The sequence below is a fragment of the Fusarium oxysporum genome, chromosome II, assembly GCF_013085055.1.
Source record: "Fusarium oxysporum Fo47 chromosome II, complete sequence".
NCBI classification, from domain to species: domain Eukaryota; kingdom Fungi; phylum Ascomycota; class Sordariomycetes; order Hypocreales; family Nectriaceae; genus Fusarium; species Fusarium oxysporum.
In genome coordinates, this window is record NC_072841.1 from 4,009,043 (window position 1) to 4,030,046 (window position 21,004).

General features: G+C 48.9%; 9 protein-coding genes across 9 annotated transcripts; 4 read left to right on the top strand and 5 right to left on the bottom strand.

Annotated features, from left to right (window-relative positions):
* Positions 1–141: 141 nt before the first annotated feature.
* FOBCDRAFT_17501 (uncharacterized protein) lies at positions 142–2,053 on the bottom strand. The gene has a single exon (XM_059608499.1). It carries the CDS (start codon positions 1,691–1,693, stop codon positions 332–334), a length of 1,362 nt encoding a protein of 453 aa, XP_059464211.1. The 5' UTR covers positions 1,694–2,053; the 3' UTR covers positions 142–331.
* A 3,592-nt stretch (positions 2,054–5,645) lies between these two features.
* On the top strand, positions 5,646–8,843 carry FOBCDRAFT_17525 (uncharacterized protein). Its single transcript, XM_031174311.3, has 2 exons — positions 5,646–6,540; positions 6,588–8,843. The coding sequence occupies exons 1-2, from the start codon at positions 5,961–5,963 to the stop codon at positions 8,675–8,677; spliced, it is 2,670 nt and encodes an 889-aa protein (XP_031051096.2). The 5' UTR covers positions 5,646–5,960; the 3' UTR covers positions 8,678–8,843.
* Positions 8,844–8,960: 117 nt separating this feature from the next.
* Positions 8,961–10,828, bottom strand: FOBCDRAFT_288840 (origin recognition complex subunit 2-domain-containing protein; the record flags this gene model as incomplete). Its single annotated transcript, XM_031174314.3, has 2 exons — positions 9,126–10,828; positions 8,961–9,075 (listed from the first exon to the last, which is right to left on the bottom strand). Exons 1-2 carry the CDS (start codon positions 10,742–10,744, stop codon positions 8,961–8,963), a joined length of 1,734 nt encoding a protein of 577 aa, XP_031051099.2. The 5' UTR covers positions 10,745–10,828.
* Positions 10,829–10,997: 169 nt separating this feature from the next.
* Positions 10,998–11,652, top strand: FOBCDRAFT_128615 (mitochondrial PGP phosphatase; the record flags this gene model as incomplete). The annotated part of the gene is made up of 2 exons (XM_059607842.1): positions 10,998–11,222; positions 11,281–11,652. The coding sequence occupies 2 exons, from the start codon at positions 10,998–11,000 to the stop codon at positions 11,650–11,652; spliced, it is 597 nt and encodes a 198-aa protein (XP_059466801.1).
* Positions 11,653–12,159: 507 nt separating this feature from the next.
* On the top strand, positions 12,160–13,413 carry FOBCDRAFT_288843 (uncharacterized protein; the record flags this gene model as incomplete). The annotated part of the gene is made up of 3 exons (XM_031174316.3): positions 12,160–12,337; positions 12,392–12,475; positions 12,527–13,413. The coding sequence occupies 3 exons, from the start codon at positions 12,160–12,162 to the stop codon at positions 13,318–13,320; spliced, it is 1,056 nt and encodes a 351-aa protein (XP_031051101.3). The 3' UTR covers positions 13,321–13,413.
* Positions 13,414–13,754: 341 nt separating this feature from the next.
* FOBCDRAFT_215783 (Tim17/Tim22/Tim23/Pmp24 family-domain-containing protein) lies at positions 13,755–14,843 on the top strand. The gene is made up of 3 exons (XM_031174317.3): positions 13,755–13,977; positions 14,041–14,136; positions 14,190–14,843. The coding sequence occupies exons 1-3, from the start codon at positions 13,894–13,896 to the stop codon at positions 14,541–14,543; spliced, it is 534 nt and encodes a 177-aa protein (XP_031051102.1). The 5' UTR covers positions 13,755–13,893; the 3' UTR covers positions 14,544–14,843.
* Positions 14,844–16,747, bottom strand: FOBCDRAFT_177332 (concanavalin A-like lectin/glucanase domain-containing protein). The gene is made up of 5 exons (XM_031174320.3): positions 16,054–16,747; positions 15,946–15,999; positions 15,848–15,894; positions 15,111–15,780; positions 14,844–15,062 (listed from the first exon to the last, which is right to left on the bottom strand). The coding sequence occupies exons 1-5, from the start codon at positions 16,319–16,321 to the stop codon at positions 14,965–14,967; spliced, it is 1,137 nt and encodes a 378-aa protein (XP_031051105.1). The 5' UTR covers positions 16,322–16,747; the 3' UTR covers positions 14,844–14,964.
* Positions 16,748–17,280: 533 nt separating this feature from the next.
* Positions 17,281–18,237, bottom strand: FOBCDRAFT_17556 (uncharacterized protein). Its single transcript, XM_059608509.1, has one exon. It carries the CDS (start codon positions 18,144–18,146, stop codon positions 17,634–17,636), a length of 513 nt encoding a protein of 170 aa, XP_059466802.1. The 5' UTR covers positions 18,147–18,237; the 3' UTR covers positions 17,281–17,633.
* A 235-nt stretch (positions 18,238–18,472) lies between these two features.
* FOBCDRAFT_288853 (galactose mutarotase-like domain-containing protein) lies at positions 18,473–20,793 on the bottom strand. The gene is made up of 5 exons (XM_031174324.3): positions 20,052–20,793; positions 19,841–20,000; positions 19,756–19,794; positions 18,804–19,705; positions 18,473–18,753 (listed from the first exon to the last, which is right to left on the bottom strand). The coding sequence occupies exons 1-5, from the start codon at positions 20,753–20,755 to the stop codon at positions 18,546–18,548; spliced, it is 2,013 nt and encodes a 670-aa protein (XP_031051109.3). The 5' UTR covers positions 20,756–20,793; the 3' UTR covers positions 18,473–18,545.
* Between the last annotated feature and the right edge of the window lie 211 nt (positions 20,794–21,004).

Consider the following 21,004-nt stretch of genomic DNA (forward strand, 5'->3'; position numbering starts at 1 on the left):
CTCAACCCAAGAAGTCGAAGTCATGGTAGTAACGCCACCATCCTCAAGCGTAGAAGTGAAGGTCTTAGGCACAGCACTCGAAGTTCGTCTGGTACCTGTTCCGGTCACAGTGCTTCGGTCAGACTTAGTCTCAGTCGCGCTTTCGGCATTGTCTGAGGTTTGTGAAGCCTCGTCTGTCTGAGTTGCGGTTTCCTGGTCGCCTGTCTCAATGTTAGCATATACGCTCAAATGGTAACCGTTTGCAAAAGTGTGTAGTCAACGCGGAGGCAATCAAGGGTCAAAAGGCATTTTCAAGTTTTGGCGCACTTGCGATAGTCACGAAGTCAAGGCATCAGGTTGTGGAGATGGCACGAAACAGTAATATCACAACAGGTTTGGGGAATTGGATTCGCAGCAATGTCCCTGGAAAGAGCCCTGTTGCTGCTCGTCCGTCCCACATACCGGTGGTCGTCTCTGTCTCCTCTGAAGCCTGGGAGGCTGTTTCCGACTCTTGAGTTGGCCCGGAAGCTGACTCAGAAGTTAAGTCGGAGAGGACAGTGGTAGCTTCGGCGACAGTGGACGGGGGAACGGTGGCAGTTTCGATAACAGTGGAAGTATCATCAAGGGCGGTGGATTGAAGGGTCTCACCCGAAGAAGCCGTCTCGGACGGTAATTCAGAAAAAGAGGAGGTATCAGGCAAAGAAGTTCTTCGAGTAGACGTACTGGCAGCAGTGGAGGTTGCAGCACTAGGAGCAGAAGGATTGGAAGTTGAAGCACGAGAAGAGGGAGCAGTCTCAGAAGGTTCCTCTTCCGAAACGGACGTACCAGTGGCAGTGGCCTCGGAATCATCGGTGGTCGATTCAGGGGAAGAGTCCTCAGTGGACTCAGGTCGGTTCTCCGTGGTCCTGCGGGTGGTTCGCTGTGTAGAAGCAGCTGTGGATGCAGGCTCAGTAGGCTCCCCTTGAGATTCCGTGGCAGAAGGAGATGCTTCAGTAGCTGAGTCCTCGGTAGGTCGGGCAGTGGCAGAAGGTGGGCCTGTATCCGGGTTAGAGGTGGGTTCCTCAGGTTCTGAGCTCGCAGGGCGCGAGGGTGAGGAAGGCTCACTGGTGGCAGATGGCTGAGTAACTGACGGTTGAGCCTGGGTGTTTGAGGCCTCATCTGTGGCGCTGGCCTGGTCGGTTGACTCTTCGGCGGTAGCGGAAGGCTGAGCAGCAGTCTCGCTAGCCTCGTTCGTAGCAGTGGGTTGCTGTACGGTGTTTGAAGCACCACCAGAGGCTCCGCCTGAAGAGCCGCCCGAGGGAGCATTGGAAGCACCATCAGAAGCGGCATCGGTAGGGCCAGTGCCCTGCTCTGTATCGGTAGGCGCTGGTGTGTTTTGTCGTCGAACCATTTGGGCCATGGAATCGGAAAGATTTGGTCGATGAGCGTTCATGCCATGCTTTCCAACAACATCACCATGGCGGAGGTGTCCAGGGCAGAATCGGGTAGCACCTCCAATGGATGCTACACCGACGCCCAGAAGACAGCAAGCGGCCAAAGCGATCAAGGCCTTGCCAGCTGGGGATATCCTTCTGGTCTTTGTCCGTGGGATGGCCTGGGCAGATTCCGAATCCTGGAGTAGTGCTTCCTTTGACGACATGGTCCTCTCTTCTCGGTCAGTGCTCAACAATCCTGCCTCCATGCTGTAGTCGTTCTTGTTGTCGACAGATGCCATGATGTAGAAGTGAGTGAGAAGGTTTGAAGGATGGGAGAAGGTTGAGTTTTGTAAATTGAGCAGGGTGATATCAGGCCCGAAGAAGACTGGAGACGGATATGCAGAGGACGTTTAGCGGCTGAGAATAGTCCAGAATTGCGGACCCAAGACAGATGGCAGCTTTTTTGGGTTTGCTATTTGGGGATGGTACGCGAGACGACTGGCTGAGAGCAGGTGGTGAGGTTGAGGAGGCGAGATCCCAGACGGTGAGTGGTGAAGACAGTGCAGCAAACAAGCTAGGGTTCAAGAACGTGCAGACGACAGCCGGCAAGAGGGGTGATTCCCTTTATCGATGATGAAGAGTGTCGTGTGCCAAGCAGACAGGAGGTGGCTCTAGCGTCCGAGAGAGGAGTCTGCTCGGTTCTATGAATGGAGACACAGCTTGATGATGAGAGGATGAGAGAAGCAAAAGGGACCAAGAAGCGAATGGTGTGCCGCCTGCCGGTACTGTAAGCAATTGACAGTCGACCGAGGCGTTTGCGGAGTGTGAGCGAGGGAGTGGAGGAAGTGGAGGAAGTGGAGTGATGGGTGTTACACGAGCTGAGTCCGTCACGTTAAGCCAACTGCGAGATTGAACTCAAGTTCAGGGCGAGGACGAGGAGAGTTTGGTGTTAAATGCAACCTGTGGTGGTCAATCGTGGGTAGATGAGGGGGATCTGTCCTGCTAAAAGCCCCGGGACCTAAATTAGTCTTGGCAGGAGGAGGCTGAGCTGCAGACAACTATCACAATGGTCTAAGTCAGCTGTTTTCCTATTTGCTGCTGTGTCTTTGTTTTTGTCTGCTGAGTGGCAAAGGCCAAAAGCTGTTGGAGATCTAGACAAAATCGCTATGCGTGTTTCTTTTTTAGGCTTGGGACGGAGCCGCTTGCAGTTTTTAACGACAGCCACCCGGGCACTAGACAAAAAGCTAGGCCTCGTCTAGCGCTTCTGTCGTCCCGCCAAGTTCAGCCGGCGGCCGGCTACACCTCCGTCTACTGGAAACCCAGTCGCAGAGGGAGGGTTGAGCACTGAGCAGCCCGGGGAGCCTGGAAGGGATGGGCTTTGGTGGAGTTTGGGTGCCCAAGGGCGGCTCAACAAGGCCTGTCTAGCCCTCATTTCTTGTCAGTAAACACAGTCCAAGACATGAGGCGTGCTGACTGCTTGACCTGAAGTTGACCAGAGATGAGCTGAAGCACTGACTGTCTGATAACAAGGGCACAACTGCTCATTCTTGGAACATCCAATTGCTATAGAAACTTAAGAAAGGTTTCAGCCATTGTTTAGTATTGGCCGATACAAGCTGGGCCATCAACAGAAGTCGGTTGTCACAATTCCGATATGCCACCTTTGGTATGGTTGGTTCTTGGTTCTTGCTACACAGGCGTTCAACTTCATCGCCATGTAATCAGTTGCACGAGTATTTTTGTCGATGGGGGCACCGTTGCCACATCCGTGACCCCCTGGTACCTGTCCTTCAGTTGCTCAGACGGCGGCGCCTCAATCAACCGTACGCCGCTAAGATACGAACCTTCATGAGCTTTGTGATGTCACTGTGGATGTAACGGCAGACGGATGGGCTTGTATAAGAGGAGCATTGTGTGATTGTCTCCGTATGAGCCCATCATGCTGCTCTTCGTATTCTTTAAAAAGCTCCTGAGACCCATGGGAAGTAAATTGACAGATTGGAGAGGAAGGGTATAGTAGAAGGGCAACAAGGGGTGAGAAATCGCCTCGTTCCCAGGTGAATACGAGGAATCGCCATAAAAAACTGAGCATCGAGGCGGGTCAACATTCGGGCCCAAGTCATTGGTCCCAAGATGATGCTCTGTTTTTTTTTTTGCCCGCATGGCCCCGATCCTCATTCCATGTTTGACCCACTTGATTTGTCCCCTGAACCCTGCCCCTGACCTTGGTGTTGTCTTTCCATCTTCACCTTCTCTTATCCAAGGCTTTCGGAGTGTTGATCGTGTCTTGCAACTTGGGGCCGTGATTATGAACACAATCAATTGACCTGGTCTGGAGATATGATCACCTCTGTGCAGCAGTGATGCATATCGACCATCAAGCAACTTGTCAGCGTGAAACTCGTTGCTGATGTTTTGCCATGAACCTTTGTTCTATGACACGCCCAGTTGAGACTTGTAATGGTTGCTCTTAATTGTCGTAATAAGCGACCAGGTGTGATATCTTTCAACTTTGAACTTGATTATTTGTGCCAACGTCTTTGTTCGTGTGACGGATCGACAAATTCACCAACTGCGATGACGGAGATGCGCAATATCAAACTGCAATACGATGGGGAATTTCGGTTGATCCTTATTTTTGGTGCTTTTTGTCATAGGATGGAGTACGGAAACGTGCACAGTCCTTGTCTCCGGCGGCGTGTCCGTCCAAACGAAGCAAATTTTGGTGCCAAGCAGATATGATGTATGCAACCGGATCTGGCGGCTCAACAATTCTGTGTCAGAATTGTTGTTGACCGTTGATGATCAGTTTCTGCGAGATGATGCTCAGCCAATATCGTGTCATTCACAAAGCTCCACGCGGCCTACCTAGTTCTGGATACCTAGTAGGTAATGTCGATTCCGCCAACGTGGACCAGTGCATCTGAAAAAGAGAATGGCTGGCATAGATGAAATTCTATTGGGTCGTATGCAACCATGTTTGCACCGTAACCTCAGCTGTAACGATTAACCAAATCGCTGTTCGAGTCACTACACCCAAACTCGGAGCATGAAACTCCAGTCTTTTGTGAGAGCAGAAATACATACTAACTAATTGTGTTTTTGGACGTCTCCTCTGAATGGCAGCAAGCCAGCACGCACTTACGAGATGTTTCTTGGTTGTGAGACGCGCCAATGCAGCCATAGAGGCCTAGTATCAGTTGGTAGACCAACCAGAAACCACAATCAGACACAAATTGCTGTCAAAGTGCAACTGTCTCGAGACAAGCAAGTAGCAAGTTGGCTTTTAGGTTTTAGACCCAACCCTGAACCAATGGGATTGCCAAGGTTCGGTTTTGAGCTATGACTTGCGGTATAAAGATAAATGATTGTATAGTCTGGCGATAGTTAGCAATGGCCAAATGGCTTGCTGTTGTTGAATCAGCGGATATAGTTTGTAGACCATTCATCTGACATAACCAACAAGGTCCAGTTGACGTATGTATCATCCTTGTAAATGCTGGACACCTTAGACTAGAGGGCCTCGGTACAGATTGCTGCACTGCCTGTCTGCCTGTGCTGAAGGTCCAGGATGGGCGTGGGGAGACAGCTCAGGGTCCCACTGGCTGAAGGTTGAATGTATGTCTAAATTTAGACCACTCGGAAGCCCCAGTGGTTCGATCCGTCAGACTTGCGATACGATCTGATTGATAGTGAGTGACACTCACTGGTGCTGTGAGCTGTCGGTATCATCATTCCTGTTTTCTCTTCCCATGCACCTAGTAAAGAAGGTTGTGCATGTGATTTTGTTTCATTGCGGCTTTCTCCTGCTCTCCAAGGGATAGAAAAAACATTTGAGTTTGTTCTCTAAGACAAGGAAGGAATCAAAAAGTTTATTAAGCAAGGAGAAATTTAGCGACGGCACTGGAATGTTGCAATATGAGGATTCAAAGGATATAGAAATTGGTAAGAAACATGAAGGGAGATATAAGATCAAAACAATTGGTTGGGTCTATCGAGCCCTTTAATTGTCATTGAATATTTACCTCATATAGGGTGTTTCTGTCAACTTCATCGATTCGATAGTGAATTTGTTGAAGGGGTTACCTGCATATGATATTGAGCCCCTCTAGGGGAGGTAAGAAAACTCGAAATCTTTAATGCTAAGTGACAACTAGACTTGAGTAAATCTGGTATATGCTTAGGAAGATTCTTGCCTAATTACTTTTAGTACTTGAACCCAAAGTTTTCTTGCTCCCCAAAGCCACGATCGATTGACGTGGCTCATGAGTGGCCGTGCCTTATGCATGCTGCTGACTGATTGAAGTTAGCTGACGAAACGCCCGACGGACAAGTCCACTATCACATGTGGACGAGGACAGATGCTCGAGCTTCTTCCAACAAAATCGACAATGTGGAGATAACTCCACTGACAGGAATAGTCTCTGATTCAAATCATTCTCACTCTCGTTATTCATCAATTTGATCCATTTGTTCGCAACACTCTCCTTGAAACGTGCTTGAGGCGCATACGCAGCCCTGTTGTCTTCCCATGATTGATATCGAGGTACCTTCAATACCCTCGTCATGACAGAACATCTCAGCCCCGACTCTTTAAATACCCTCGACCCCGACGAACAAGACAGCCTTCGAGTTCGATCGCGATCGCCTCACCCGTACCATCATCAGAATATAGACCTTCCGCATCTCTCAGATCGTTTTACACTGAGGAACCGCCAAGCGCAATCCGCCAAGACCGGTGACGATGCTCCCCACGAACCATCGCCTACGGCATGGCCAAGTTTTCTCAAGGACTCGCCGCAGACGAGCGACAGCGGCTCCGAAGCTGACGACGAACATTATCTAAAAGGCTTACCGGCGCCAAAAGCGAACTTGCACAAAGGATTAAGAGGTCTCAATGAACCGCTGTCTGGCTTTTCAACACCTCTTCCATCACCGGCGCTTCTTGATAGTCATGCCATTCGCACCGTAGACAAGCCGCCCATGCCTACCGAGACACCGGAAACGAAACGTCTGCTCGAAGCCCTCAAAAAACGAAGAAGAGTCGTTGTTCGACGCATAACTGAGGCTGGCATTGTTTTAGCGCTGGGTCTCATGGTAGCTTCAAATTCCCAGGTATTGCAGCTCATAAAAATCTGGGGAAAAGGTATGCGCATTGCCTTCCTTCTCATAACTTTGAAATAACCATTATAGATATTCTACTCTGTGGTCTTGTATATGCGGGACTACTCGCTTTGTATCCTGTCCGAGTCGTCGCTTGGGCATACCGTAACAGGACACCATCTCACCCAATACCTCTCGAGCTTCCTGCGCACTTCGACCCCGCTCCCATATTATACCCTTCGGCGATTACTCTATATGTCTCGCTTCTTATTTCGTCAAGCAACCCAGCAGCGATTCTACCTAACCTTATTCTGAGCCTTGCTTCCATTCCGCAGAGCGTTATTCCCAAGGTCGATCCTTATGCTACATATGATGTACTAGCATGGGGCCTAACTTGCATTCCATTAATCTGGAGCCCAAAGCAGCGTGAATACTTCGAAAGCAAGCACCCGGAATCTTTTATTTCTGGAGAAACAGCTATTCTACTGTATCCTCTTCACCAAACTTTGTGTGTGACATTGCACTATCTCACTACAACTAGTCTCTTGACGGCTGAGCTCCAGCTCTTGTCAATCGCACTTATCAACGTTTTGCTTCTAGCTTCTTCACCCCAGGTTCTGATTCTCAAAGCCCTGTTGTGGGGTGGCGGTCTTTCTCTCCTATTCTTTTGTGGACGTGTCATAAGCTGGGGAATTGCTTTGGCCAGAGTGCCGAAATGGAGATTTCGGAGAGTGTCAGTCTCTCAGCGGCCGCCACTCTGGAAGAGCTTCAAACAAATTTTCTCGCTACGACGGCTGAGGCACGAATTATTAAGACCAGAGTATGAGGATGCTGTGTATGATACAATTGGCTCATCCGAGGACGAGGCAGGCCCATTGTTCAAGAAGCCTACTCGAGTTCGAACCCTTGGACCAAGCTCCCCGAACCCAGCAGAACCTGATAGTGATCCCTCTTCGCCCACGGCTGCAGATGGTTTCGGAAACTGGTCTTTTGCACGGAGACATACCTTACCACACCTTGATCATGGAAATCGACGTAACGCGACGCATACTCCTTCAGGGCGCAAAAAGCGAGCAACTTCCATGTCCGTTCGGCCCTTCTTCAAGCTTACTCAAGAGCAAGCGACTTTGAGGAAATGGCTCTATGCTGGATACGTCTACTTGAGTATAATAGCTATCATCCTTGGTGGCATTCGAACTTATGTACAATGGTATGCCCTAGATGGCAATGAGCCTATTGGTTGGGCTTTGGGATATCTCTTCGGCGACTGGTCTTGGTTCCGATATCAAGTTGTCAGTCTGAACTTGGAAAGATGGATATGCCTACCCCCGCGAATTGACCCCACAGACGACAAGCAATGCCACTCTGGTTGGGTACAGCACGTTCGCTATAACGACTTTGGAGAAGCAAACACTCGACTTCTGTTGAGTACTTACTGGATGGGCATCTTGATTCTCGGGCTCATTATCGTCTTCCGTCTGAAGGACATCTATGAGGTCGATACACGGCGGAAGGTGTTCCACTTTATGATGGTTGGCATGTTTTTGCCCGCAACCTTTGTCGATCCCACGTATGCAGCTCTTGCCCTGTCTCTAATTCTTGCGGTCTTCTTGATCCTGGATCTTCTGCGAGCAAGTCAGCTACCTCCACTATCAAAGCCCATTGCCTCATTCCTAGCACCATACGTCGACGGCAGAGACTTCCGTGGTCCAGTTGTCATCTCGCACATCTTTCTTCTAATTGGGTGCGCAATTCCTCTCTGGCTGGGCCTTGCTTCTCTACCACGCTCTGGATCCGGCTACCTCTCTGGCTGGGAAGTCACAACTCGAGATGTCAGTCTTGTCTCCGGAGTTATCTGCGTGGGTTTAGGAGACGCAGCTGCTTCTCTTATCGGTCGTCGATATGGACGTCGGAAGTGGCTCTGGGGAGGCGGTAAGAGCCTCGAGGGCAGCGTCGCCTTCGCTGTGGCTGTCATGCTGGGACTCGGTGCCGCTAGTATGTGGTTGAGAATCGGTGGTTGGCCTGCTGCAGGTGAACAGCCTGGAGTGATTGTTGGCACACGAAACGCTGCGATGTGCGCCTCCATGGCGAGCTTGACGGAGGCTGTTCTTACTGGCGGCAACGACAACGTCATCGTACCAGTGGTGTTGTGGACATGTGTGAAAAGCCTGGGTGTTTGATATAAAAGTACATCAAAGGTGGCGTTCCGGTGGTTTCTTTAAGACGGATGCTTGATATAGAGAGCAAAACATGGCAGACGGCTGCATAGATGACGTAATGTTCATGACAGACTTGAAGATAGTCTCAATTTAGGGTATTTATTCCCCTACACGTTTTAGTTATACCCCTTTTTCAATTACAATAATGTAACTCAACTCTCTCGTGATATCTTATGCTCTCCCGACACCAGCGCCCATGCACCTTTGTTATGCTTCCGATTCTATATGTTACACTGGTTTTACATTATGACATGAGATCCTCCAGGATTGCCTCTAGCTCGTCTTTTCTAAACGGCAAGCTCAGCAACTCTGTTCCTAGAGCGTCCTTCATACTCGTGATTATTTGATGGTCATGAAATCTAGTCTTCGTTAGTCATGATTGTGTAACGGAAGGCGACAATGAACGTACTCTTTCAGCAAGGTTCGGAAAGCCATCTCGGAACTGCAGATGAACTCTTCCACGGCCTTGTTATACACCATTCGATACTCAACACCAGTTGGCTCATCGCCGCTGTCGCCCTCCTCCTCAATAGCAATGAGCACCTCGCCCACCAAGAGGCGGAACAGATTCTTGGCGTTCTCGGGCAAACTTCGTAAAACAAACGCAACACCTTCTCTACCATTGACTCGGTGAGCATTCCTCCCGAGAAGCTCGTGTACCTCATCCACAACATCCAGCTCGGCACCATATGGGGCAAAGGTCGTGCAGTCGTGGAACACCATATTAAACGCAGATCGCACACCTATGTCCCATAGTAGTGCAAAGTCTGGTGTATCAGCTGAGCACACCAACCGTATTTGAGGATGCGCCGCGAGTTGCGCTAGAGCAGACTGCGAACCGGATTTACGAAGAGGCGCTGCATCGATTGAGTTAACAACAAGAGTCAATGTTGAAGACGTTGTGGCGAGGTGTGATAGAATGGCAGGGACCATGACGGCAGGTTGCGTTAGAGGAATGCGGTGACTTGGATCAACAGCCGCACCAATTGTGCTCAACACCTCGCGCATAGTGGTGTTGTGGGCGTAACCATTGATTATAACAATCTTGTCCCCCTTCTCCTTCCTAATGGAAGAGTACAAGTGACCGGCAAGCTTATGCAGGAGACGTCGCTTCGAGCCATAACCATATAGACACAAACTGAACCCTTGCGATAACTCAAACGCCCATTGCGGGAATGATTCGGCATGTAGACTCTCCAAAAATTCGATATCGGCCTCATGGTGATCCTGAGTTTCCCGCATAATAGTAAAGTATTCGTCGTGTGTAAGTAGGGCGAGTGATCCCAGAGTATTATTCGAAGTCTTCGCCCGCCCAGGTTTGTTGTGCGCAAAGTATAATTCGTGAGGAGGCAAGTCGCGAGGAGGAGTCGGAGACCGAGCTGGTGCTTTCCGCTGAGCTTTTCGGCGAGGTGTCGATTTCGAAGGTGTCGCAGCTTCATCTACACCTGATGCTTCTGTGGAAATGGCAATGTCGCCCTCGAGCGCTTCTTCGTCTTCACTAGATTCGTAGATTTGCTGCGCAAGACCATCGTATTCCTCCTCATCCGTAAGGTCGTCGCCAACAACATGTTCTATGAGAGCTCTCGTACTCTTTCGCTTGGCAGATCTATCTGCTCCTCCAGGTGTTGCTCCATTCAGAGCAATGGGCGTTTTCTTGTTTGGCGTTTCAAAAAGAGCAGTACGGTTTGCTTTCGGTGTGGGGGTTTCGCCATTCACAGCCTTCTTTGGTGGTCTCCCTCGTCGTTTTGGTGCAGGTTTAGGGGTTTCATCTGGGTCGACTCTTGATAATGATTCGGATGAACTTGCATCACTGTCTCCTATCACATCTCGGTGGATTCCTTCTGTATGACCATTCGTTCCGGTGGTGGCTTTGGGTGAATGATGAGCTGCACTTCGTTGTCGCTTTACTGGTGATGTTTCGAGGTCGCTTTCGGGAATGGGTTCGAGATCTTGGTGCCCTCGTTTTCGTAAGGATCTTGGAAGATCTTGTTGAGTATCAGGCTCAGGTACTGCCTTTTTTGGAGGCATTTTGTGATCGCTGAGGCTGGCGGAATCACTTGAGTTTCCCGAAAGCCAACTCTTTGTAATTGTTGATGTAGTTTCTGGAATCGGTAAAATGAATACAGAGCCCAGGCGCGTGGTAACTACTAGTAACGCGCCTGCTAAATTGGCAGTGGCGCTTGTGGCGCCAATGCATGTGGCGCGAGCTTCACTTCCAACGACAATTCATTTTCACATGCTCTCTAGACTAAGTTATACGGATTTTATAGACAACGGAACGATGTTGAATCTAAATCTATCAGCCTCATTAAATATCACAAGGCTTATCTTTAAGCCGAGTCTGTGTCTACCTCATCACACAGTCTCAACTTTTAATGACTTGCCGATTCCTCTAGAAAAAGGCTTGCAAAAAGATGGTCGAAAAGTAGAGATCAAGGCTGTTGTTCTCGACAAAGACGATTGCTTTGCTTATCCTGATAGTATTGAGGTTTATGATTCTTACAAGGTGCCTATAATTTGTACCCCGCCTGATACTCAAGTTTGTCTGCTAAATTGGAGCATAGACTCACTTCGAAAAGTTAAGGTTGGCTTATCCTGGTCGCAAGTTACTTGTGGTGTCAAATACTGCTGGAGCAACGTCATGGGATAAGAATTTGAAGCTAGCTGCAGAGGTCGAAGAGAACACAGGAATCACTGTGCTCTCGCACTCGGTCAAGAAGCCAGGTTGTGGCCAAGAGATCATGGAATATTTCAAAAAGCACCCAGAGACAGGAGTGACGGATCCTGCACACGTTGCGTTCGTCGGTGATAGACTGACGACCGACATGATGCTTGCAAATATGACAGGAGGGTGGGGTTTTTGGGTGAGAGACGGAGTAATACCTCTGGAAAAGAAGAGTATCGTGAGTCGCTGTCAGCCCCTCAACAGACGGTAAATCGTCATAAGGCAACAACTGGCAACAACTGACAACACTAGTTCTCGAGATTGGAACGACCTTTGGCTTCTTTCCTCTTTGCTAGGGGTATTAGTGCTCCTGAACCCCGCAGCATCTTTGAGGAGTAGTCATGTCGGAAGGTGTCGAAGGGAAAAGTCAGAGTCAAACGGCTCGTCTGAACTTCTCCGTTTACATTGAATCACAATGCGACCTGCTCCATTGTCCTTCATTCAGTACGGGCACCTGACCTTTGATAAGCATTCGCATGGCTTAAGCAGACAATGCAAACGGGACTGAATCACTCATCTATTGTCCTGAGAGCCTATAAAGCTGCGTTCGTGATCTTCATTCTTTACTCTTATCCTCTTTCCGCACTACCATTCGATATAGGCATCGTCGCTTGCCTTATATACTCTGCCTGTTGTACTTCGTTATCGTCACTTTTTTATATACTTGCTTCTTCACTCTCCTCTCTTCTTTGGTCCACCCTAACATTGGGCCTCAACTATGGGTGGAAAGACTTGGTCGGTAGACGAAGAACGAATGCTCTGGGAAGTCGTTGTTCCTCGCTCAGTAGCTGCTGCTAACCCAGCTGATCGAGGCATGAGCTGGGAGCAATGCGCGCAATATATGAACGACAATGCTGGTGACATCGCCCAACGCAACTATACTAAGAACATGTTATGTAAGTTACCTATGCGCTTCCAATACCTTCTAAGGTTTCTGCTGACTCTGATAGACGAGCATCACTACCAGAACATTGTCAAGGGTGGTTCTTCCCCGAATGCTGGTCCATTTGTTGAACGGCACCTACGCTTGATCGGTTAGTCTGGTACGATTTCCCCTTCGATTCCAAGGTTCTAACAGATAACAGAATGGTACAAGAACCATAGATCACCTCCACCGGCTAGTCCCCCTCCAGTTCCGCGACCCCCTCAAAACCCTGAACTTACCGCGCTTTTGAGCGAGCAGTCGAAGCCCAAGAGACGACGGGGCAAGAATGCAGCCAAGACTCGAGTCGCGGAGAATCGAAATGCACTGCCCACTATCGATGAGGATGGACCTGGACCTGGACTGAGTGGCTCAGGCACATCCAGCGTCCCATATGTTCGTTCGTTCGCTCCGTACGATTGGGCTCAGCAGCAGTCTTTTGAAGAAAACCAGTCACCACCAGATGACCCGAGGGCGAAGTATGCACTCGATTTTCGCCCGCTGCCCAGAACAGTGCGTGCTGCCAGACCTGGAGGCAACTTCTTGAGTCGACCCATGGAGAAATTGGAAGGCGGGCTTTGGCGCCTCGTACCTGAAACTCGAGAGAACGAGAACTTTGGAGAATCGATGTCCATGGTTCCACGAAACAGCAATGTCCAGGCTCGACATTCCAGGGCGCAGGAGGAAAGCTCATGGACTCGGCCATATACTGGGCCCCCTCAGCGGTCCCCTCAGGGACCTCAAGGAGGGAGTCTACCTTCTATCCGTCAAACATTTCCTTTCATCAACTTTAGGCAGCCTCCGAACTCTGCCCCTCTTCGTGAGACATCACATCAGACTGGCAAGCGCGGCTACAGTGGTGGCCAGGACCAGAATCAGGCCCCTAAGCGACGAAGACTTCCTGACCGCCCTGTCCCCCGTCAAAGCAACCAGCAGCCACCGAGCCAGAGAAAATGAATCATGGATAATTATGGACGACGGGTTGGCCCACATTGTGGCAAGAAGACCTAGACATTGGACGAGGACAAGTGAGAGATTGAGAGCGGGACGGAAATTGTAGTCAAAGGGGATGCATGAAGAGACTTTTTTTTTTTTTTGAGCTTTGAAGATATGTGACTAGGAGGATAATTGCTGAGACTTGACAAGAGGAAATGTATTATTAGAGCAACAACTTGAGGGCAGCAGTTTGTTATGACAGCCTTGTTGATATTTGAAACAAACAACAGTTATGAAAATCCTGGAATTAATTTTCCCATGAGTCCGTGACCTCAACTTCGTTTCATCCTTTGCTTGTTCTTTACATCTTCTAACCTTTGAACAATAAAACTGATTGATTGTCTATCCGGGCGGGCCCGCCGAAGTCGGCATGGTGGGGCCGGATCTCCGACAACGCCCCCCGAAAGGCGGTGATACTTGGCAGAAATAATCCTCCCGAAAGATTTCCCCAGAGAATCTCAAGTCCATCCGGCCGTAGCTAAACCAGCCCTCCCACTTCAACGACCGTGTTCCTCATCTCATCTCATCACAACCATGAACTTCCCGGGAATGACACCTTCAGGCGGCGCCGCCGCACCGCCTGGGATCGGCGGGCCTCAAGATCCTAACGTTAAAGCTGTACGTGGATGCGCAACTTGCTCGGAATTTCGCGGGGCGCATAGCTAACTTTGAGAAATATAGGTTCAATCTGCGATGGAGTCTTGTTTTGGAAAGTCAGTCATGTCGGGAGTTATGGGATTCGGTATGGGTGGTTTATTCGGAATGTTCATGGCCTCTGTGCGTTCTATCTCCAACTTCGAGCCGTCATCCCAAGCTAATATCCCTGCCAGATGTCCTACGATACACCTTACCACACAGCCGCCCCCGGTAGCCCGCAAAGCACAATCACATCGCTTCCTCTCAAGCAACAACTCAAGATCGGATTCAAGGATATGGGAACACGATCATGGTCTATGGCCAAGAACTTCGGAAAAGTTGGCGCTTTGTACTCTGGCGTAGAGTGCGGTATCGAGGGCCTGCGAGCGAAGAACGATCTTACCAACAGTGTCGCCGCAGGATGTTTGACGGGTGGTATTCTGGCCAAGAATGCTGGCCCTCAAGCTGCTGCAGGTGGTTGTTTGGCTTTCGCAGCATTCAGTGCGGCCATCGATGCATACATGCGATCACCACCCAAGGACGACTAAATGCTGGCAGCTGATATAAACAAAATTGGGGTTCGAATAAGCGGGTTAAGAGATGTATAAATATGCTTGGATTTTCTACAGACGTGGGAGTTTACGGTAATCATATTCTAGAGCATAGGGCGGCGTTGGGAGACGGACTCTCTCCTCTTTTGGAATCTTCGCCACTGAATGTACGAAGGCGGCACAAGGATAGATATGGAGATGATGATATGGCACTTGTATTAACAGGTATTTTAAGACCCGCACTTCATAGAGGAACTGCTCATGCAGAGTCCACGAGTCTACACTGTAATCTTAGCAAAAGAATTTATTTCTGCAATGACTGTCTATCTCATAAATGCAACCTGAAGACCCCTTTGTTCTTAACGCCGCGCTTTCAAAAGAGCAAACAGCACACGTTCAGCTCTGGACATACTCAGACTCAACTTGCTTGGTATACTTGAAAAGTGCCAAACTCCCAATACGCATTCTCAAATGCTTCAGGATTGTTGGCAACGAGATCAGTGCATTTGCCCGAACCTGAAAATTGTCAGCATTACCTCCTTACAAGTATATGGGCCAACTTACATCCAGAGTTGTCCCAAACGTGATAGACGAGACTGCCACACAGGTCGATATTGGCAATGATACTCTGGTTCTTGAAGTGCGTGCCAATGTTGCAATGTGTGTTGGGAAAGTCGGCAACAGCAGTACCCCAAGTGTCGGGCTTTGGGTTGTTTCCTTTAATATCTGATGGTATAGAGTCTCTGCCGAACTGCCACATGCGGATGCCTTCATGCCGCCATTCAACCGCCATCACACCTCCCCCATTCTTATTGAAGACAGTGCCGTATCCCGCAGGCTCTGACAGAACGCCACAGCCTGCATTATCATCCTTTTCGTGGTTGCAGTTTTTCTGCAGTGTCTTACCTGTGTCCTCGCGGCGTACGTCCATTGAGCAGTCGCCGGTAGTGTGCAAGGTCATTTGATTCCCGTCTTCGGCTTTGTTTGTCGACTCCATAACATCAATTTCTCCATGATTCGGCCAGTTGAAAGGGTCTGTAAGCCAAAGGGCCGGCCATGTGCCGCAGCCATAGGGAGTATGCTTGACGTCGAAGATGAAAAGGCCGTTCTCGTATGTCTTCTTGGACTCGATTCGAACAGAAAAGCGACCAGTAGATGCATTAGGCTTGTCGTTGGGGCCGACAGAAGTGTCGACTTTGATAACGGCAGTGCTGGGCGAAGCATATGTGAGATTCTGGAGAGTGTTAGTTGAACATGATACTAAGTAGTGTTTTGTTTTGTGGCCAGCAGGGGTTCCTTACAAGAAGCTCTGCTTGCGCTTTTGGAACGTAATGAACGAAGCCCTCAGCTGAAAAGAAGCGTTAGTACTGCAACCCTTGAAGTAGGAGGTAGTTCTTACTGGGGTCGTATCCTGTGAAATAGTTGAACTGATCAAAGAAGGATTCACCCCCATCTGGGCAGTGGTTAGCGGGTCTTTTCATCCAAGCTGAGGATGATAGGCACTTACATGTATCTTTCAAGCTGTACGATAATGGTGTGTAGTCTGGATATATATTCTTTCTAGCTTTTCCCACGGCGACAGCAACAATTATTATCACTATGACAATGATGACTATGATAATAGCAGCCCAGACTCTCTTTCGCCAGTACCGAGGATTCCACCAGGGCATTGTTGAGCTCGCATGACGGACTTCCTGGCCTTTACGAGCCAGCATTATCTCGTCGTAAATTGGAGGTATCTCTCCAGGCTTGACGCCAGATGAATACCGCGACATGTTGACGAAGTTGAAAATGGAAGAACTGGGGAAATAGGTGAGTGAAGAGTTGAAGCTGGAGTTGCTTGTATCAAGTGATGAATGACAAGAGAACAAGAGGAGTGAAGAGAAGAGAAGAGAAGAGAGTTGGTGATAGATAGAATGGAATGCAATGCAGAAGAGATGGATGTTGATGGAGATGGGTTGTCTCAGCCTCGAGTGCACCCTCTCAGAAGCATATGAATCAAGTTTCTTTTTTTATTCACAGGAAGGAGGAAGTGAGGAATTTCTGTTGAAACATTTGAGGGAGCAAAGCAGCTCTCCTCCTTCCTTCAATATTGTGCAGCTGCAGATGGTCGGGCGCACATCCAAGGCAGCCCGTGGGTGATTCACAATCCCTTTCTATAAGACGAGGTAAGGTACCTACCTGAGAAATGGGAAAGTTTATTGGGCATTTGACGTAGGTATCATGAGCAGCAAATCAATATACAAGGGTACTTAACGGCACTCGCCCGCCCATGGGGCATCCCCCACATGCCGTCTTTCCGATCTGCCTACTCCCTAGCGCATGCATCGCTTTGTTGTGGGCTGAAGTTCGATGCTGATGATGATATCCGCGTAGCCGTGCAGCCGTGTTAGCCATGAGAGGGTTCAGGGGTAACACGAAAGACCACAAACAAAACCACTGATAAGTCAGAGTCTCAACAACGTTTCCGAAATCACTACAAAAATAGTTCGTGTTGATTGCATTATCTACTTGTCTCAAGGGATAGCTTAAATTCGGAAATGGCTGCTAAGAGATAGCGAGACGCGTAATCTGCAGACCAATAACTGACAGAAGCGTGTAAACTCAACACTACCATGAATCGATGACCGGAAATACGGCCTGGCAACGCGTCATTTTACTGATCTCTTTATTTATAATCTCCACTGAAAAGAACGAGCTCGAATTATTTAAGTTCGAGAGCTCAGTGGACATTGTCTTATTTTGGTGCCGACGCTAACAGAAATTGAGGATAACTTACACAGGCCTGAGACGTACGAGACATGCCGTGAAGCCGAGAGCCGCTTACAACTTGTCTGAGGGGATAGAAAATGATGTTGTCGCGTGCAAGGGACTCGGCTACCATTGCAACATAACTAGACATAGCTCCTCTAGCTCCTATAAGAAATATCAAGGGAGCGTTTAAAATGCTACCAAGTATCACGCCTCGCTCATCGTCCATGTAACATATCAAGATCTCTGATTCCAAATCCCACTCCGCCAGTAGATCCTCGACTGTAATAACAAAAAGATTTCGTACAAAAGACATCCAGTGCCTCCCAGCATGGGTTAGACAGTCAATGTCTTTGAAATAGCCACAACAGCACAAAGCCATGCCCCAAGATCAGTCGTTAACATCCTCAAATGATTAACAGCCAACCATCTCTCCAGCATCCCAACATTATCCGTCCCCTCAACAGCGCAATTATCCTCCCACAGCGCCCTGAGCTTCCACGCTACAGCAGGCACATATGCAAGATGTCCCAGCGCCAGTGCAGCAGACCAGCCGTACCAAAATAGTGAGCCGCGAGACCGGAGTAAAGCGCGGTCAGACCAGATATTGACGATCGAAGTGCTGAATGTTAGGCCAATGAAAGTGAGGACCGCCCATGGGCCTGAACCGTAGAAATTACTGATGTAGCCTGGGAGGATCTCATTGGCCTTCTTGCGCTCAATGGGAGACTTGGTGAAGAGGGTGAGGAAGAAACTTTGGTCACGGGCGAACCAGAGTGTGATGCTTGATGAGACGAGGGGAGCTGTTAAGAGGAGGACCCTAGGGTTGAAAAACGCCCCAGAGGCCATTTTGATGCAGCTGAATTGATTAAAAGGTACAAGACTGAAATCAACTGAGCTGTGAGTCTCGATACTCAATGAGAAGATTTTGCTTAACTTCAAGGCCAGTTTTATATAAATTAGTCTTGGAGAGTAAAAGCCTCCGAAAAACATTGACTTTATGCGACCCTGGGATGTTACTGTTGCTTCTCTCATCATGGCGATCCTTCAAACCCTCCTCACGCGCTACTACAACGCCAAACCCTCCGATCCTGCAGAAACTGATAACCGAATAATTTCGAAAGATCAGCCCTGTCGTACGATGTCGGAAAATCTAGCATCACGTTTCCTGATTATTTTCTTGTCCCAAGAAATCATAAATTTCATTTTAATAATCGTTGCTAATTAGGTAGGTATACAGCTCATGTTCTACTCAACCTCCAACCTAAGTGCATCATACTGAACATACACTGATGTTGGCAGCACAGCAGACTCATAGTTCGTAGCGTTGTAAGGCAAGCTCAGAATGATCTCATTCTCGCCCTTCTTCAGCAACTTGGCATCAAACTCGAATTTATGAGCGATATTGTAGCAGCTCACTGAGGAGCGAACAGCACAGGAGCTGCTGTGGTCGTAACTTAAAAAGGTCAGCATAGCTCATCTTCGAGAGATCCAGGTTCGACTTACGGAATAACCCAAGGCTCAAGATCCTTGCCGTTGATGTTCACGGTATACTTGAGGTTCGAGTGAGGCTCAGAAGCATTGTAGATATCCGTGTTTCCAGCAGCAGTCTTGGCACCCGCAAGTTGAACGGTAAAAGTCGCATGCTTCTTTTGCTTGACCTGCGACTCCTTCAGATCGAAGGCAATAGTCCAGTTGTTGACATTGCCGTCGCCAACATACTGCTCTGGGCGTACGGAGTTGCCCTTTCCTCCGAAAACACTCCAGTGGACGTAGTTGAGATCCTTGCCGACATCGCTCTCACCAACCTTGAAGTTGACACCCTCAGGGAAGTCCTTGACAAAGTCCCAGTTGGCCCAGTAAATACGGTACTGTTCCGGCTGCAGCGGCTTGGATGTATCGGGCTCGAAGCCATGGCGGTATTCACCAGAGGTCTTGTCAGGAGTACCAATTCGCCAGAGTTCCTTGCCTGCGGACTCTTCCCTCCAGCGGACATTCTTCTTCTCAGTCTTGCCAGCCTTGATCTTGACCTTGTCCTGAGTGTATTGTCCAAAAATGTTATCGGCATAGACGGTAAGACGATATGTTCCAGACTTGACTCGAGGAATAGTAGCACGGCCGCTCTCATCGAGGTTAGCCCAGTACTGGTAGGCCTTTGTGTCGAAGACATTGTCTTGGAAGTCCACGCCGCTCTGTGCGAGAACAGCAATGGCATTCTTGGCCCCCTTGGGAAGATCGACCTTGACCTCGAAGGACCCTCTGGATTTCGTTGGTACGTAGTTAGGAACGTGCTTTGCAATTGAATCGTAGAAATCGGCATTCCACTCAGGGTCAGCGTATTGAGCTGCATCGGCCTGGGCTTTCAAGATGTCGGTCTCTCCGGGGAAGCGGTTGAAGTGGAAGTATTGCTACGAGAAGTTAGAGAAATTAATATGCTAGATGCTTCAGATAGACTTACAGGTCCAAATGTTCGGTCAAATCCATTGGTAATGTTGGGCTACACAGGTTAGTTCTAGTCTTAATAGAGAAGTGAGTGGACTGACCGTTTGATCTCCATGATGGTTAGAGCTAATATAGTTGTAAAGAATACCATCAACAACCAAGTCAGAATGCAGAGGTCCACCAAAGTAGGTGTCTTTGGTGTTCATGACAAGCCAAGCACCATATGCATCTCCATCTTCGGTTTTGGAACCATCAGCGAACCTTTTATCTGTCAGTCAAATATCCCAAAATGCCGAGACGCATGAAACTCACAGTCCATAAGCATCAATATCACGCCAGCTGTCTTGGAACGTATACTTGGTAAAGTAATCCGCTTCCTGCTTAACATAGGGATCATTGGGTGTGTTTCCTAGATACCATGTAGCATCTTGTACCACAACCTGCTTCTCCTTTGCTTCCTTGCCTGGGAGAGGCGCATATTGCTTCGTGTTGGTCAGGAGATGAGTCCACATGTCGTTATTCGGTCGGAAGAGGGTTCGAAGCTCCTGAAGGTTGCGAAGGAAGGGCTGCTCCTCGTTGTGATACGCGACTCGGCTGAAGGTATGGAGCCCAGTTTCTCCATCTCTCAAGAACCAGTATTGCTCCAGAACCTGACCTGTCTCGGTGTACGTGTCGGACATGACGATACCGCCATAGTCCTTACCCTTGCCATCTTTACCCTTGAAGAGTTTGTACTCAGGGGCCACGGAACCCGGCGTCCAGAATCCCTTGGGCGTGCAGTAACAATCAAGGTAAGGTCCAATGCCTGTAGATCCAGATGGGCTACCGAGAAGGTTCGTTCCGTCAAGAGTGAGCTTTACAATGGCGCCGCCCTTCTTCTGAACAGCCGCATATAGTCGGTCGTTTGAAATTACCAACTGTGTATCGGTCTCGGTCGCATTGAGAACCGCAGCTACCAATTGAGGTGCCTGAAGCAACGAAACGAGGAAAGCTGCCGAAAGCTTGCGGAACTTCATGGTCAAGGCTGCAATGGGTGTAATTGGCAGAAGCTATCGATCAACAACTCCAGGACGATCAATGCGACCCCAACTCTCTTTATAACTACAGAATTCACCCATGACCCCACAAATAACCCCCAACAACCTTGTGGGGGATGAAGCTTTCATGAGAAGGTGAGCGTAGCTTGGTCATGTATTTCCCCATGGGGACGTTGTCGATCACATCTTTTCAGGCTAAGACCGAACTTTAGCAAATTATTCGGGAGA